Source organism: Brachionichthys hirsutus, unplaced genomic scaffold (genome assembly GCF_040956055.1).
Source record: "Brachionichthys hirsutus isolate HB-005 unplaced genomic scaffold, CSIRO-AGI_Bhir_v1 contig_197, whole genome shotgun sequence".
In the NCBI taxonomy this organism is placed as follows: Eukaryota; Metazoa; Chordata; class Actinopteri; order Lophiiformes; family Brachionichthyidae; genus Brachionichthys; species Brachionichthys hirsutus.
The window spans coordinates 265,193-282,806 of NW_027180342.1; the positions used below are offsets into that span (position 1 = coordinate 265,193).

Consider the following 17,614-nt stretch of genomic DNA (forward strand, 5'->3'; position numbering starts at 1 on the left):
AATAAAATATTTTGATTTACAACTGTGTGCAGCCAATTCTTGTTTGTTCATTAATTTATTTGCAATGTTATTTAGTAGCATTAATGTACTGAGGATACAGTACTCTCAGAGGTAAGTTTGTCCAGCGTAAAAAGAACACTTATTTAAAAGGAAATGATAAAAGGGATACTAGATGGCTGACATTTTTAAGTGGATAAAATAAAAGTTGTAAAACAAGAAGGGAATACTAATATAAGGATTGTTTGAAAGTATCTGCATTTCCTTTGACCTGAAATTGGATAATAACGTTAAAGGTCATTTTTCTGTAGTTACTTCCTCAGAATGGTGACGTATGACCCGCCTTACTTTAATTCTGACCAATCCCGTTCCTTATCCTTGTACCAATGACTCTGTTCTAGCCAATCGGATACTTTAGCAGGTTGTTGTTGCTTCGCCATCCTGAGAAACGAAATACTGCAGAGCGCTGAATTCAATAGCTTTATCTTTCGCAAATGCATTATTACAAATATAAATTTGTCATTCGATGGAACAAGCGTATATGCAAGATATACAATGTAATAAAATAGGCCTTTACTAATAAAGTAAGTAGTCGGCTTTCATGGCTAATAGTAATCGATAGTTGTGTGCCCAACAACTTAGCTAGCATAGCAGTGATGCTAAAAATAACAGCTAGCATAGCAGTGATGCTAAAAATAACAGCTAGCATAGCAGTGATGCTAAAAATAGCAGCTAGCTAAAGAGCTAAGAAACAAGCACCGCTTGATAACTTTCTCTGTTCATGTGTTTTTCAGGAGGTCGTAATGCAATAATCGCAGCAGGCACCGGCAAGCGTTCCTCCGAGGCGGGGGAGAGGAGTCCTTGGAAATGACAACTGAACTCAATGAAATAATTTTCATTGCTAAGCGGGAGCGTCACAAACACTTGTTTCTGAACTACAGAAACCTCCACAAGTTCCCCGCAGAGCTGCTGAGAGACGAGGGCCTTCCGTTTCTGGAGAGGCTGTACATGAAGAGGAATTCACTCACTGCTCTGGTATTCACGCTGGCAGCCCATTTGTGTGTCTTTAAATGCTTAGCATGTATCTAAATGTGTGTCACTGTGATGGTCTGACGTTTGTTAGTGCTTTACTGCTGCACAAAAGCCAGTCTGAGATATGAGACATATACATGTTAAACCGTTCCTTTGTTTAAAAGTACACAAATGTGTTTTCACAGGTTCTGGGGTTCTTGAAGTGGATGTTCTCATATAAAGTCACTGACTTCACTTACTATCATTTAATGTTAGGAATTTGAGTTGCAACATTTTTACAAGATTCCAAGTTATTTTTGTTATTATTTTTAAACTACTACACAGAACTATATAGCAGGAACGTCACAAATAAAAGCATCACCCATAACGTTGTGAAGATGTGTACTTCTCTTACATTTCTGTTAGTTTGTGCAGAGTGCGGTAACTTGTGTAATGTTATTCCATGGCATACACATTTATGAGAGAGATAGATGGATCTGCCTTCCTTAACAATAAGATTCACAGCAAGCGTGTCCAAGGAGCATTCAACACTTTTTATTGTGTTCTTGAAATGCTTGTAATGTTTCTATGTTCGATCTAAATAGATACTTACTTCTACAAGACAGTAGTAATAACATGTTTACTTTTGTATCTGTGATATTTACTGCGTCTCTCTCTCTCTCTCTCTCTCAGCCTGATAATCTTGCTCTGAAGCTTCCAAATCTAATTGAACTGTGAGTATTACATTAAAATGTGTGTTGTTGTTTAGAAATAATAGATTCCACTCTGATCATATGTTAGTCAGTTTTGTGATTATTTATTGTTGACAGATGTCAGAACAAATTTGTATAACTATTAATGAAAATTCAATGAATAAGATATTTGTCCAAATTGCAACATTTATATATTTTTTCTTTTCAAGGTATTTGCACGCGAACAACATAGTTAGTATTCCTGAAGGTAAGTAAGATAATATTTTAAAAAAGCAAGTACATAAGTGATTTCATTATATTATCTATGACAAGAAATTGTTGATTCAAAGGAGACTGGAATGTTAAATCTTAAGAAAAGATGTGATTGACTCTAAACAGGAGCAGCCATGTGACATGGCATAGCAGGATATAAAATGGTATATTATATGTTATTGGAGGTAATATGATATTACTTTTGACTGCAAAGCCTTTATTTGTTCTGTGCCTTCTGTGTTGAGCGAATCTTTTGACCATCATGAGGGCAGCTGTGATTTGATCTGCAGGTATTGGAAACCTGACCAGACTACAGTCTCTGGATGTGAGTAATAATGCCCTCCAGCTCGTCTGTCCAGAGATTGGCCGACTGAGGTCTCTGCGGCATCTGAGGCTGTCCAGTAACCAGTTGAAGTGCCTTCCTCCAGGTGAAACTGCAACTGTTTCTCGTGTTATTTTCTAAACAGGAAGAAGTTGAACAGTTTGAATGAAATGGTGGTTCCGTTTCACCACCTCACATCTGTTATCATTGCACTGAGACAAAAATCTATCCATGAACTGTTTCCATGACAGGATGAACGAGACAAATTCATTTATTGCTATAAAGTCTTTGCCATGTTCGCCGCTCATTGTCAATTTGTACAAAATTAACTGAGATATTTTATTAGTCAGCAGAGAGTTCCTGAGATGACGACCAACGGAGAGAGCAGACATCCTAGAACATCAATAACACTGTTATTCCGTGTGTTATTAGTACAGTGGGAAAACTAGGCGTTAAGAGTTTGGTTAATTTTCATTCTGGAAAATTAAATTAACAAAATAATTTTAAGAATATGTAACATTCCACCTCTAAATCAAAAATGCTGCTTATTATTATTTTATTCCTTGCCTTGTTAAGTTGTGGTGAAATGAGGAATGCATTTAAACCTTTTTAAATCTACTTTACATCTACTAAAGTCTAATTTAGTAATCTGTCTAACACCTTCAGAGATCGGAGAGCTGAAGGACCTGGAGACTCTGGAAGTATCAATGAATCAGCTAACGTCTCTACCCGATCAGCTGTATCGCTGTACGTCTCTTCAGAATCTGACAGCAGACCACAACCTTTTGAGACACATTCCGAGGCAGCTCTGTTGTCTCCGCCGCCTCAGTCAGCTCTCTCTGGCCTCCAACCGGCTGACGTTCTTGCCTCTTGGTCTGTAAGCTCCCCTTATTATCTGTATAGCTGCTGTAAAATAGGCAACGGTAATATATTTGTGTGTGTTCCAGATCTGGGCAAATCGCGGGAGCTGCTGTTTGTGTTTGTGGACAACAATGTGGACCTAAGAGGCCTTCCCTCCTACTTGTATAACAAAGTCATCGGTTGCAGCGGGTAATGCAGCTGCAGGGTTTCAAAACATGCAGCTTTTTAGTAAACACCAAGTAGGCATGCAGACAGCTTCCTCTGAACAAATGCTAGCCTATGAAGATGTTTTCTGTAGATTATTTTAAAAAGGGTTACGGGAATGTGTCTGCGTGTGTCTTTCTCATGCAGGTGTGGTGTGTCAGCCCAGGTGGTCAAAGGTGACCCGGGGGGGTCGTTGGATGAGCCACTGACTGAGACGTTCAGGCTTCCACCTGAAGTGAAGGTGGTGTGTTCAGAGACGGATAACGTGGCCCCCCTGGAGGAGCTCTCCATGAGAACCCTTCATCGTATCTGCCACCAGCGCACAACAGGTGAGGAGTTAAGGACTCCTGTATACGAGGAGTATACAGGAGTATACGTGTACGTACCCCGATGTCGAGTTGCTCAGATTTTCCAATTTGTTCTTGATTTTCGTGCTTCTGCCATAAGTAGGCTATGAATTGGAATTTGTTGTATGTTTTTTCTCTGATAAATGATTTCCGGATGTTTTATTTTGAAATTGATTTTCAGTGCCGTTCCTATCGCTGACCTCTTGCCTGGTTCAGTCTGCTTTGTGCAGCTTGGATTGACTTCTTTCCAAAAACAGAATCACATTTTTTGAGGGACGCGGTGCAAATAGATATTTTTTTTAATGCACTGCAGCAATTCAGGAGGAACCAAAAGCCTTGTCTAGAATGGCTAGTTCCTGAAAATGATTTGTTTACAAATATTTTCTGCACTGTTTTTGATTCTAGACATCAACATCCCCAAGAGTCTCCAGGACCTGCTGTTTCTTCCCCTGGGACACTGCCATCGCTGCAGTCAAGCCATGTTCACCATAGTCTACCCCAAACTCTTTCCCCTCCGTGACACCGTATTGGCAGGAGTGCACCGCAGGTCAGAACAAACGCACCTTCTTGTGCGCAGGACTGCTTACAGAGCTACCTCATAACCTGATGACACCTTTTCTTCTTTTGGCCACGATGCTGAAAGATAATTGCATATCTGTTTTCAACGAATGGATTTGAATGTGTTCTTCTTTCTCTTCACTTTTCTCCTCTGAAGGACAGCTGTGAGTTTTGTAGCCTACTGCTGCTCCAGTCATTGCATCCGGACCTTTGACCTCCAGGGATGACGCTGTTTTCCTCATCGCTGTTGCACACGTTGTCTCAGGAGCGCTGGAGTTGTTTCCATAAGGTGACAGATGACTGCTTTTAAACAGATCCAATATTTCACAAACCCTTTCCTTGGCAGATGAAACCAGAGAATGTGTTGCTCTCTGGTGGATCAGGCGATGGACACGTGGCTCCTTGAGTTGTGTTTGAATACACTTCAAACCTACATGATGCAGCTGAGACCAACCAGGAGGAAGGACAGTATACTTGGGTGTGGTGGGGATGCTGTGCATTAGCATTGCACCAATTCTCTCGTTTAAATAGCACTGCCCAGAAACCGTGCTTGAGCTGATGCAACTACTCTTAAAGAGGCACTGTTTGATTTCTATGAAATTAGAATGTTTCACACAGGTCCCCTTTTGATTTGTTGTGACTCCTATATGAGGCTTTAAAATGTGTCGAAGAGAAAGGTTTATTGATTCCTGAAGAAAGATTGAAGGGTTAAAATAAAACGATACAATGATCAGTTTGTTTCTTCTTCAAAGGAAGCCGTGAGGGTGTGACCCTCCAAACATTACTCTTCACTCGTCCCCGCGTGTCTTTGAACAAAGATACCTGAGTGTAGTGCAGTATTATTGGCTATTTGTTTTTAGTATCGACGTAAAGTTAAATGCATTCTGTAAAATCATTTGGAACATAGAACAGTAGACTAGAGGTTTTAATGTCTGCATCCTCACTTGGGCTGAAGTCAAACACATTGTTATCATCTGCAGGGAATAAGCTTTAATCTTACCAGAGCCGCTGTGTTAATGTTCGTCACTGCGTTGTTGAATTCTAATTCATCATTTGTTCTGGTTTTGTTGCTGATGTATGACTGATGTTTGCAATAAAGTAAAGGTGTTGACTCAAGCATTGTTCTTCCTGCTACATGGACCATCTATAGTTCTACTTTGCACCACTTTTTACAATGTCTAATTTCTGCTCTGTGTGACTTGTTCTCTCATGTTAATGCCTGATTAAATATTCAGTGTGGCATTTTGGAATGGGCTGTTGGGATCTGATGAGCATAATGTTAACACGTGAATTCGGAAGAGTCGTTTTGAACATTTTCAGAGTTCCTCTGCAGCATGTATGTCGTGCATACAGTCACACTCTTGGTCATTTTGCAATCACAGGCATAGAGGTGTGATTTATTGTGCTCTGACCGATCACTACTGGATAGTCAATTTGTGAAACGAGTCAGTAGTTATATGAAGAGAAACGCCATTAATAGATATAGTGGAGGATGAAAAGATGATCTCTCCCGTTCTGCTTGTTTCTGAGTCTTAGCTTACATTAAATTATCTTTATGTTGACTTCTGATATGGACACACATACCAGCCATTAGAGTGCTGGAAAGTATTAAATGTGTGATCGCATATGTGCACTTGCACACGACGAGTATCAGATGATGCCTGCAGAGCTGTATAAAGATGGACTGGAGAATCTGAAAGCATTTCATTTATGCTTGAATAATCTGTTTCAGCCTGTCACACTGAAACTTTAATGCACAACTCCATGTTTAATCACCTCTGTCCAAATAGCAGCCTTCACACGAAATGTTTTCTTTATATTTATTACTTAAATTTCTTTTTAGCATCAACCTTATGTCAACACATTTTTATTTGCTTTCAGAAAGCAAATCTGGTCTGTTTGGTATTTTTAATACAGGGCAAATACACTGGATATCTTCTACAAATATTAAAAACAGTAATAAGTATTGTTTTTTTCGCTCCCTCTGACGTCAGAGGGAGCGGCTATTTTGCAAAAACAATCAGGTTCTTCTGAATGAGGCAGAACGTTAGGTGAGGTAACCTTCAAATTAAAAGCTGCCACAATGCACAAATAAATAAAAAAGTGAATTAAAAAAAACAAAGCACATGTATGTTTAACAGAACCTTTCATATAAATGACTTACTTACATTACACACTTATAACAACAACAACAGCAGCATGAGTACAGTACAAGCGAGCTGACTTTGTAAAGCCTTTATTTTGTAAAGTAATATACAGGAAGCGAGGACTTCTCCGTCTAGCAGCTTTACCCGGGTTGTGGAGGAGGACGCCGTGCTTCCACCGGGCTCAGTCCCAGCGAGTGGAGCCGTGTCACGGACCGTTTGCGTCCTCTGTCCGACCAGATCACAAGAAGAGCAGGATAAACCAGACGAGGTACGTCCAGCTTCTTTCTCAGGGTCTCAGCTGTTTCGAGTTTGCGTTAGTCCTCAAATACGGGAAAGTTCTCCTCATTGGTTTAATGCGTGGCAGCTGGTTAAAGTTATCACCGCACTGACTAGTTTAACGGAGTCCACGCAGTCATACAAGCTGCAGTGATCCCTTTAAACACGTTCAAACTGTTGTTTATTGCAAGGATTAAATGCAGTAAATCAGCCTGTGTAAAGTTCCTCGTGTTTCTCGAGGCTCGTCGTGAAATCCCTGCTGGATGAGCGACTTTCAGCACCACGGAGAGCGCAAAAACACGCTGCGAGTCCAAATCCCTGCTGGATGAGCGACTTTCAGCACCACGGAGAGCGCAAAAGCAAATGCATTAATAAAAGCCATAACGGCTCCCAAGCGCGTTACTGTTTGTGTGTGTCGAAAAATAATCAGGACAAAATATTCGCATCTGTTTGGAAAACACAAAACTTGATATTTGTATAAAAGTAAAAATATGGGAAAAAAAAGCTAAATCTGTGTTTACCATTTGGTGAAGCAAGAATGTATACAATTTGTACAAAAACAGACTGCAGACAGACAGATGCACATCCTGATATTATTTTCCTAACATTCTTATGGGCTCAAATATGAGCACCATGAACTTCCTTAGCAGGAGCTGGTTCTGAGCCAGCTTCAGAGGTGCAGCAGGCGGATGTTGATCCTGATTCTCGATTGTTCCATGTGGTCAAACAGACACTGCAGCATCTACACGCATTTTTATGGGCAGGATAATTGAACAAGGAAGTGGTTCAGAAAGGACATAATTATTTCTGTAAAAAGTGCATTTTCAGACTAAAAAACAAAGAATTACTACAAAATCGGCTGTCATTTTACATGCGAGGTGTATTCTTCATTTCTTTACTGAAAAAGAGTTTGTAAAACTACCACCCTCTAATTATTGATAATTTTCAGAAGTTATGTTTCTCTAAACAGGCAGAATAAATGGGTCCTAAAAATGTTATCTGATCTGCATTGGAAACAAGTGAGAGTTTTTTCTGCATCATCACATTCACCTCCATACAAGTGAACTTTCAGACATGCTGCCTGCCTTTTCCCAGAGGAGCGAGCATAGCTTCAGCCTTCAGGGATGGTGCTGCTTCAGGCTGACACAGGGTGATTTGATTTTCAAAGGTCTGACCTTTGCCTGCTTTTGGCTTAATATTTCCAGCGTGACCAGAGCCTGGGATTGTTGGTTTTGTGAAGCATTAATGGAATATGCAGCACAGCATCATTAATTATTGCTTTCTATTGTTGCAGGGAGTGGTTCGCACTCAGCTTGAAGGTGAATGTGCTCTTGTTATTTGGCAGGACTATGCCGTTAACTTAACATTTAGTTTCTTACTGTAATTTTTGCTGGGCATTCCACATTTTGCACATTTTCCAGAGGTCCAATCTAATTTCAGCAAAAGAGTTGCAAATACACTTTTGAAAAGCATGAGGACATGTGTGTCTCCCCAACAGTCATCATTGTTTGTCTCTTTGCGGGGGTTGGAGATTGGGATAGGAGAATACTTGCAGCTGGTTAGTTCAGGTTCTGGCCTATTTTAGGTTATCACCTCGTTAACCTTTCACCTTTGGAAGCAGACAACAAGGGATGGAGCTTATAGCTGAGTGGATAAGGTGCTTGTGGTGAAACACGAGTTCCTGAGTTCAATACCGGGTTAGCCTCTTGGCTTCTGAAACAGCTTGTCTGAAATTTACAGACATTTTTCCCTTGTTGTTTATTCATCTGATCTCGATGAATTTCAATGTTTTCTGCTGAAAAAATGGCAGATGGCACAAAGGCATTAATATTCACTGTGAACTGTGATCACAATCTTCTTTTTCACTGCATGTTGCTCACTTATTAGCCTTCAAAAATAAAATGAGCAATGGGATTGCTTTTTTAAGTCCATTCTTGGCAACCACTGCCTTTTATTTTGTTGCCCTCTTTTAAAAATCGAATAGAAAGAGATCTGTTTTGAACATGCGATCTTAAACCCTGTTAATGTTGTGACAGTGCATCATTCACTGCATGTAAATGTTGCCGTTTGTCAAGCGTAGTTCATTTGATCTCCTGTGGCATAAGCGTATTTATAGAAGCCCTGCAGGAGGTTTTTAAATAATGACTTTCAACCTGAACTTTAGCTTTTTACTTTTGAATTACTTGACCATCATCCTCAAACCTGTAGATTTAAAATTATGAACTTGGTTGTGAAGCATCACATTGCACAAACAAAGGGATCATTTCAAATGTTTGAAATCATGATTTAAAATCGTGATGTTAAAATCGCAATGGGATTCTTCTATTATACTAAAGGTTAAATTGAAAAGATAAAAAGAATAAAACTGTTATTCTTAAGATCAGGTTTCTTATGTGTCTCACTTCATGTCTGGTTTTAAATGATTCAAATGTTTATGTTTAAAGTCCCCCACAGTCAGGGTTCTAAGTGTACAGTCTAATCCTGAATGTGCAGCATCATGTCAAAATGTAGATCTTAGAGTGTGTGTGTGTGTGTACGTGCGCACCTATACTTGTGTTAACATGTTGTGAACTACGTATATGGGTCTGTCACCTCAGCATAGGTTTTATTATATAAGAAACAACATGTACAGAGCAGCGCGTTGACAGGTGTCCTTTTGAATGTGAGAAGGGAAGAAATGATGGGAATGGGCACAGTGTGTGTGTGTGTGTGTGTGAGTGTGTGTGTGTGTGTGTGTGCGTGTGTGTGTGTGCGTGTGTTTGCGCGCGCTCTAGGTTTTATGTAAAGTGAGAGAGAGGCAGTGAATACCAAAGTGAAAGAAAAGGGAGCGCATGTAAGAGGAAGGGGAAAGTAAAAGAGAGAGAGCGTGAGAGTGGTCCATGTATTATGTAAGTGTTGCAAGTCGTGTGTGTGTGTGTGTGTGTGTGTGTGTGTGTGTGTGTGTGTGTCGATCCTGCAGGCCTACAGATTAATCGAGTGGGTTTTATCCTCAGTGAATGGGACAGTGGGACTTCTAGTGATTATCTCTGCAGGCCACAGATGATTGCTTTGAATCTCCTGCCGGTCCTACAACACCACGTCTCCCAGCCTATCTCTATGTGCCGCCACCTTTACTGCCATTCAGTAAAACTCGACAGATGATTTAAATCGGAGATGTTTGTAGCTGTCTAACTAACACAGGTCAAATCAGTTCCCAAAACAGTTCTCTCTCTCTCTCTCTGACTGATCGCCCCCTCTGCACGCTGCTTTTCTCTGGTTAATCTGTCCGTCTCGCCTGCTGCAGCTCTCGATCTATCTGCCCTCCTTTGGATTATATAACAAGTAAATATCAGAAATGCAATCTGCTCTGTCATCCTTGCTCAGCTGATACAAAATGCCTGAATGCTGAGAGAGAGCCATTTGTCATGCTGGTCCTTTAATCCTGAAAAACATTTGAACATTCGTACTCTCGGTGCCAGGTGCCGGTCAGGTTGGTGCTCCTTCACCTCTTTGCTCGGTGTGTGTCGGCTGTGCAGTTACTCCCTCAAAAATAAAGGGCTGCGAATTTTAAAATTATAGGCAATGGCTTTGAGGATAATAAATGAATAATTCAATAGTTTGATAGAATTTGATAAAATGATGAGGTTTGACTGAGAAAAAAGGCATAAATGACATCAGGAGACAAACCTTGCTTCCACCGTTTGTCCTTCCCGTGTCTCCATGGGGAATGTCTTGATAGACTAACACCATATTGTCACGGCAGGCATTGCCGTGGGTGGACGACAACTACCGTAGGAGCCTTGTTCCATTCGGTTCAGTCACTCTGGCCGAGTTGGAGCCTGGCTTATAAAACTGTTCTCAGAACATCCCTTTCTTTAATTTAGAAACTGTCATACGCAATTGTTGTTGTTGTTGTTGTTGATGTAATCAGTTTTTGATGTATTTGTCGAGCTGAATGTGAAATAACTGAATATATCAATGTCTGAACAGGAATATTTTTTTCTCTCAAAGGTTTCTTAAAAACATTGAAACATTTTGTCAGTACGGTCGATGCATCTTTTAGTCCAGCATGTATATAATGCTTGTGATACAACTAAGTGCAATAACTCTTTATTTGATGTTGGTGATGATGATGATGAATATATTTATTAGAGTACGGGTAAAGTTAGAGTACAGGTACAGTTACACAGTAGCATGTATTACAGTACAAATACAGTCAAACATCCTGTCTAAGAGGAGCATTTCAAAAAAGCCCTTGCGGTCTTGTTGAAATCCTGTCTTCCAAAGTGCACGTTGTAACTGGTATAATATTGTTTTTATCATTTCACTGCCTAGTTCTGGAGTTTAATGTGTTGAAAATGTGATCAAGGATCCAGACAGACCATCACAGAAATGACTGAAGACCTATTTTTGACAGATCAAACAGATCTTCTCATTAATTAACACCAGCTTAAATGTCCAGGTTGCTTTAGTTTATGTGTGGCAGACCAGTAAATCGTGCTAGTCTCTTACATCCCTGTGTGTGTGTGTGTGTGTGTGTGTGTGTGTTATATGAGCAGTCAGGCATAACGTGGTGAGTGTGCTGCCTTAATAGAATCAGCCTTTGGGCTCCCATCATGCTCTGCAGCCTGGTCATGTCTTGACATGTACTCACTCCTTGTAGGTCAGCAGAGAGGTACTGTGTGTGTGTATTATATTTATCTGATTGTGATTAAAACATTTTTGTTGTTACTAATAATAATAATAACTGTTAAAATAATCGAAAATCTACTTGCAGGAACTGAAATGTCTTTTTCAGTCGCACAATAATCAACCAGCGGTAGCCAAAAGGTCAGAGGTCCAATTAATTAATTACGCTCTGGTATCTTTTTCTGACCTTTCATCCAGCATAATTATAATTGCAACACTGAAACGACACCATATTGCATACATTTACACTTACGCTTGTTCTTCCTGTGGCACAAACAGTTTGGGTTTCTTCAGTGAACTTTGCCAGCTGTTAGGAGCGTGGTAAGGAAATGGTTAACACTATTTTCCTTGCAGGAAGTTTGTGCGTTTGGGAATATGTGGAATTTGTATGTTCTCCTCAGTTTCTTCCCTGATGCTGTGAGAGTTGTGAACAGTGCATAACCCCGAGGTCATAATCACTGCTTCCTTGTCGGACTAATCTTGTTATATTGGATGCTGCTACTGGGGATCGGTGCAATCACTAACGTGTACATATTCCAGAGAGTTTTGCGTTGAATGAACGTGTGTCTGTTTTGGTGACTGTTTGTGGTGCGCCTCGAGCTGGGACCCGGGTGTTGTTTTTCGTTCTTTCATGAGAGTGTTTGAATGACAATAAACATAAACATTTCATATCTGTGTGGGTTTCCTGTAAATTAACCAGAGCAGTGAATAGCTGATTGTGATTTTGTGTGGCCCTGCCATGAACTGGTGACTTATATAGTTCATCCTGCCCATATTCAGCTGGGATAGGCTCCAGCCCCCTGTGCCCCTACAGAAGCAGTTACCAAAGACAAATGACTGAAGTTAAGCTATATTAAGACTTATCTTTCACAATAATTAAGGGCAGAGCCGCTGTTATTGCTTCTCTTCCAGTTGTGCTAGACCTAAGCTAATGGGATTCACTGACCCTGACATGTCTGCCATTTGTGGTGATGGGAAGTTTTCAAGCCAATTTGTCTGAAACCCGTGGGTTTCTGTGTGGTTAATTAAATCAAAGTCATCATTTAGCTCCACCTCCTTTGCTCATTTTTGAATGAGATGTGAGTTAGGAGGAGCTAGGCACCATCAGCTTCAGGACAACTGCCTGATGGGTGGTGGTGCGGAGACTACATCCACATTTTATACAGTCTATGCCTCACTCACTGCAGCTAAATGCAGCGTATGCTAAAATATCTATGGACCAGCAAAAGCAGTGGAACAAGTGCTAATGTCATGCCTCAGGTTGTGAGTTGCACCTGGAACAGTCTACCCAGAGGTTGTGCAGTTTGAATGTGTGACAGTTTCTCCATTAATGAGGTGAACTGGACTGTACACAGCAGCGAGGAGGAAAGTCAGGCGACAGTAGTTCCATACTGTGTGCTGAAACAGAGAAGCGCTGCGTGGGAAAAGAAACATACACAAGATTATGAAATTGCACAAACTACTGTGAAATAGGACAGCAGCAAAATGCATTTTAGCTACTTATAAGTTTCTCCTATGATTAAATATAAATTTGCTTCAACAATTTTAAGTTTTACATCAAGCCAAGCACTTAGAAATCCAAATTCTCCAGTTCAGAAACTCATTCTGCTGATTGCAACTTGAGTTTCTAGTTGTTCAGATGTCCCACGAATCCTTTTGAATATGAAGTCCAATAATATTATAGTGGATTCTCAGAATCATTGGAACTGTTATTATCCATAAAATAACACATCAGTGAAGTGGAACGTAGATTTTCACTCAATCAAAATGATTTTATGAGACCTGCTTTACTCGGCTGAATTCATTGTGATTGAGTAATAAATAATCATTTTGCATCCATAAATGCATCAATAGATAGACTGTATAATCGTTCGTTTGTATTTTAATGTTAGCTTCCTACGCAGTCAGTGTGATTTGTGAGGTAATTTGAATGAGCTCTGGAGAAAGCTGCAATCAGCAGAATCTGAGTTCAAGAAATTAGCCCTTTCCAATCAGGCACATTTAGAAGGAGCACTTCATTAGTGTGATCTGATTGGTTCTTGTGTGTCGTGGAACACAGTTGCTGACATCTTTGGCAGACAATGGCTGAGACAAACTGTTCATCTTACAAAGTCAAATCTCTTCAAAAACAAGAGAGGAATCTGCATTTCATTATGTAACGAGGCACATTTGGAACCAATTGACTCCTCTTATAAAGGGACAAGTCAAGAACGGTTTGAATAGCTCAGAGCAGCGGCATTTCTTCTCACCATTAAATGTGTGGTTTCAGGATTATACAACCCTCTGAACAGCATCCCTTCTCAGAGCACAAAACTGCAGCGGAGATACTGCTAAAGCCCTGCTAAAGGGAACTGAGGTAGTGCTGCCTTTCACAAGCAAGGATATAAAATCACAGCAAAGGTAGACATACAAAAACTCCTCGAGGGACAGCAGAGAGATCTTAATAGCAGCAGACACTGAGGCTTCACTTAGCAAAGGCACACGCGACATGCTGACTGAAAAGGACAAGAAAAATCACCTCCAGCGGCTCAAACCCGTCGACACGAACCGCAGAAGATTTGGATGCTGTTCTGTGGAGTTATGACCACATATCTATCTGAACACACTGAAACAGAAGAAGATGTCTCACCATCTGTGAAGCTGCTGAAGCTTAGATACCGTCGGACATTCCAAAAGGTGAAGTGGAACTCGAGGTCCATGAGGAATCATCAAAGGATCGCCTCCTCCATTTTACAGGATAACCTGCACCCCCTGTAGGGTCACTTTGATGAAATGTTCTTTGAGCGCTTTTACCTCTTGTATAAGTTTTATATGTATGTTTACTGGTTAGAATGGAAATATGATGTTTTATCTGATCTCACAGCAAATCAAGTTGGTCATATATTAACCCAATAAATCTCAGGTTTCATCAGCAACATATATGTGCTTTATGTTCTTTATATCACACACACACACACACACACACACACACTGCTTCTGCATTAATAACGCTGACCTGGTTCTATCCTGTGAATAATGAAGCATAGCGCTGCCTTGGTGTGTTGAAATGTCGGACCCTCCCACCCCCCCCCACCCCCACACACACACACACACACACCCTTGCCTGCCCTGCTGGTCTCCTTGCCCTTAATGTTCTTCCTGTGTGTGCTTCAGTCCTTGAGTGTTATTAATAATGTGACACAGCAGGTCTGCACCCTCCATGTTGAGTTATGAGCAGCGCAGAGGAGAGAAATCAGCTTTGCATTGTGGTATTGCAGAGATCGTTCTAAAGCTTGTGGTTGCAGTCTGGTGTACATTCATCAGGATGGACCTGAGAGGGAAGATAAGGATGGAGGGAAGAGATGAGATCAAGTTTATGGTTGAGAGGATAGGTAGAGAGGGAATAAGAGAAGATTACGTGCTGTCGTTCCTATTAATATCCGCTCGCCTCCCTTCAGTGATTTTGTGCAACACTGCAGAGGAACATGAACAAAGAAGAAAGCTCAGTGTCAAAAATAATTTTTTGCATTTCTATGACTCCATTGTGCAACTTCTTCCTGTGGAGTTGAATTGTTGCCCATTTAGAAACCCACTAGTTGCCCACAACTCAATTCTAAATAAATAGAATAGAATAAAAGCAACTTCACTCGCTGTGATTACGACAATGAGCCTAACAGGAACAACAAGCTAATATGTAGTCACACTGTGCCCACCGTCTAATATCCCACCACCCCTATAATCTGCAAAAACATATGCATGACAGGGAGGGAAGCGTGCCACAGCTAATCTAAAAATCCCACAGATTGATGTTAGTACTTCTATAAACAGCTGACAAGCTGGCCTGGTTTCCCTTACTGTGAATTTCAGCCCTGTCCTGATGTTCTAGTTCCTTCACAAACATTGTTCATCTCAACCGAACATGCCGTTTGATTGATCGCAGCATTCAGGCTCAGTTGTTTATCACCACAGCCTGACAGTCTGCCACAGTGATGGACGCTGTGACTTATTATTTTAAACCAAACACAGTCCCCTGCAGACATGTGGATTCCTTTAATTTTCTTTTCTAGATTTTTGTAAAAAAAACAAAAACAAAAACAGAAGTCTGCCAAATATTGGAATGGATTCTCAGCACAGACACATGATGAGACAGACAAGCTTCAATTATAAAGATGTGTTTCTATAACAGGCTCTTTGTTCTACTGTACTTTATTCATGCACAAGCTATGAGACAAACTCGTCTCGTTCGGATCACGTCAGCAGCACAACTTGAGGTGGTTGTCACGTTGAGCTGTTGAAGAGAAGTGATGTTCGGCGTGACAAATCCAGCGTGACAGATGTATGAATCCATATGAAAGGATCAGGAGTTTTCCTTGTACATTAATACGAATGGGCTTCCAATTTTAAAACACAACTATACCATTTTTACCTCGTTTTTTTTATCCTCCTATTTTCAGATTCGTACCTGTTTTACTGTTTGAGGTCATGTCCTGACTCGTATGCATCCACTGCTCCCTTTAAACAGCTTTTAGGCTCAGTGCTATTAATATTCTGATCAATAATTCATTTGTGCCTTTGAAATGTCTCTAAGTCAGTGTTCTCCCATCACGCCTGCATTTGTTCATCAGTTTGTCTTTGATCAGAAAGCATTCACCGCACTGGTTTTTGCTCTCACTCCTGACATTTTTTACAATATCCCGTTGATGTAAAGATCTCTGGGTTATTTAGAAGTTGGAATTTTAGTTTTATTTATTTCATTACTTGGATTACATTATTATTATTTCAGCTAAATAATACACATTGCGACCTAAACCTCATCATTTTTTACTGGCCATTGTATACATTTATGGACAGATAGGAGGATGGACAAGGAAGGAAAGACAGAGGAGACCATTGGAAGAGAGTGCATATGAGAGGAGAGAAGACAGTGGAGAGTAAATCCTCTTTCCCTGCTGACTTTAATCTCTCTGAGCTGAGCAGCTCAGGCCTTAAAGCAGCCGTCAGTCAAGGGTAGCGAGAGCCACCAGGGCCTCAGGTGGGGGGATGGGGGCGGCCGGACCTCGTGTCATGTCCTCTCGACTGTAACACGTGTGTGTGTGTGCGTGTGTGCGTCCATCTCTGCATGAAACGTGTTAAGCATGTTAAAAAGGAAGAGACTGACATTAATAGATGGACAAAAATGGAGAGAGAAAAAAGACTGGAATGGAGAATAGAGCGAGGTGGTGAGAACATTCCAAGACACGTTGAATGACTGAGTGTTTCTGAGTGTTTCTGTAAAATATAATATCAAACATGGAATCTGTGAGAAATAAATGGCTGTATGGTGGGTAAATCAATGGTTTCCCCAGCCCAAGTGTGTACTATAATAGTGACAGAGATGGAGAGATGGTGCAACATCACATGTTCAAAGCGTCTCATTATGGAAGTAAAACAAACAGAAATATGCTAAAAGACAAGTATATACTGTATAATGATCATAGGATGGTGGAGAGGAGATTTATGGAGTAGCGTAAAGGGTGTGTCCAAATCATACATCCAAATCAGCTGAGATGAGCATTGAGCAGCTGATTGACACACAGCAGTACTTTCAACAATTAGACAAGGAATGATGGCAGTGAGCCGGATCACTCTTGGATTTATACCCTTATCAAACTTGACACATTTTTTAAATACAGTTGAGCCATTTCTCAACAAATCAATCTACTGTCCTCACAGGATCTGTACAAATGGACATGAGTGTAAGTTTTCTTATCGTAGTTGCTTCGATCAACTAAAGAAATACCATGTTTGACAGACAAAATCTTAAGAGCAGCTTTTTCCTGTCCCACAATGAGATGATGGATTTTTTTTTTAGTTCATCTGCATTCATCAAATAAATCCTCGTCTCCGTCTGTTGCCGCTCTATGAACTGTTACACAGTTTCCTGTTGAACTTTTTTTTTTCTCCCTTCATCTTCCTTCCCAGCACATGTTCAATTATTAATCACCCTGAGGACTCCACCGGGACGGAGGCAGAGACAGTCAGACTGAGGGTGGGGCAGAAAGAGCAGATACTTTATCAACATCCAGCTGTGGCAAACTGAATTTGTGATTATTAACTTGACCTTCTGACATTGGTGAAATGATGGGTGGACTGAGGTCCAAGAAGGAAAGTCAGGTATCGACATACTCCTGTTGTTTTTGCTGTTTGGCCAGAGAGTTGGAGTTATGCAGTGTCACAGGAATGTTAAATGAACAGTAATGGCTTTAAACACTAACATAACGTAAAATACCATTATATCAA

General features: G+C 40.6%; 1 protein-coding gene across 1 annotated transcript; it reads left to right on the top strand.

The window, feature by feature from the left end:
* Nucleotides 1-864: 864 nt before the first annotated feature.
* On the top strand, nt 865-4,492 carry LOC137913746 (leucine-rich repeat-containing protein 28-like). Its single transcript, XM_068757378.1, has 9 exons — nt 865-1,032; nt 1,702-1,742; nt 1,931-1,968; nt 2,264-2,401; nt 2,962-3,168; nt 3,243-3,345; nt 3,508-3,689; nt 4,113-4,254; nt 4,423-4,492. Exons 1-9 carry the CDS (start codon nt 865-867, stop codon nt 4,490-4,492), a joined length of 1,089 nt encoding a protein of 362 aa, XP_068613479.1.
* The last annotated feature ends 13,122 nt before the right edge of the window (nt 4,493-17,614 follow it).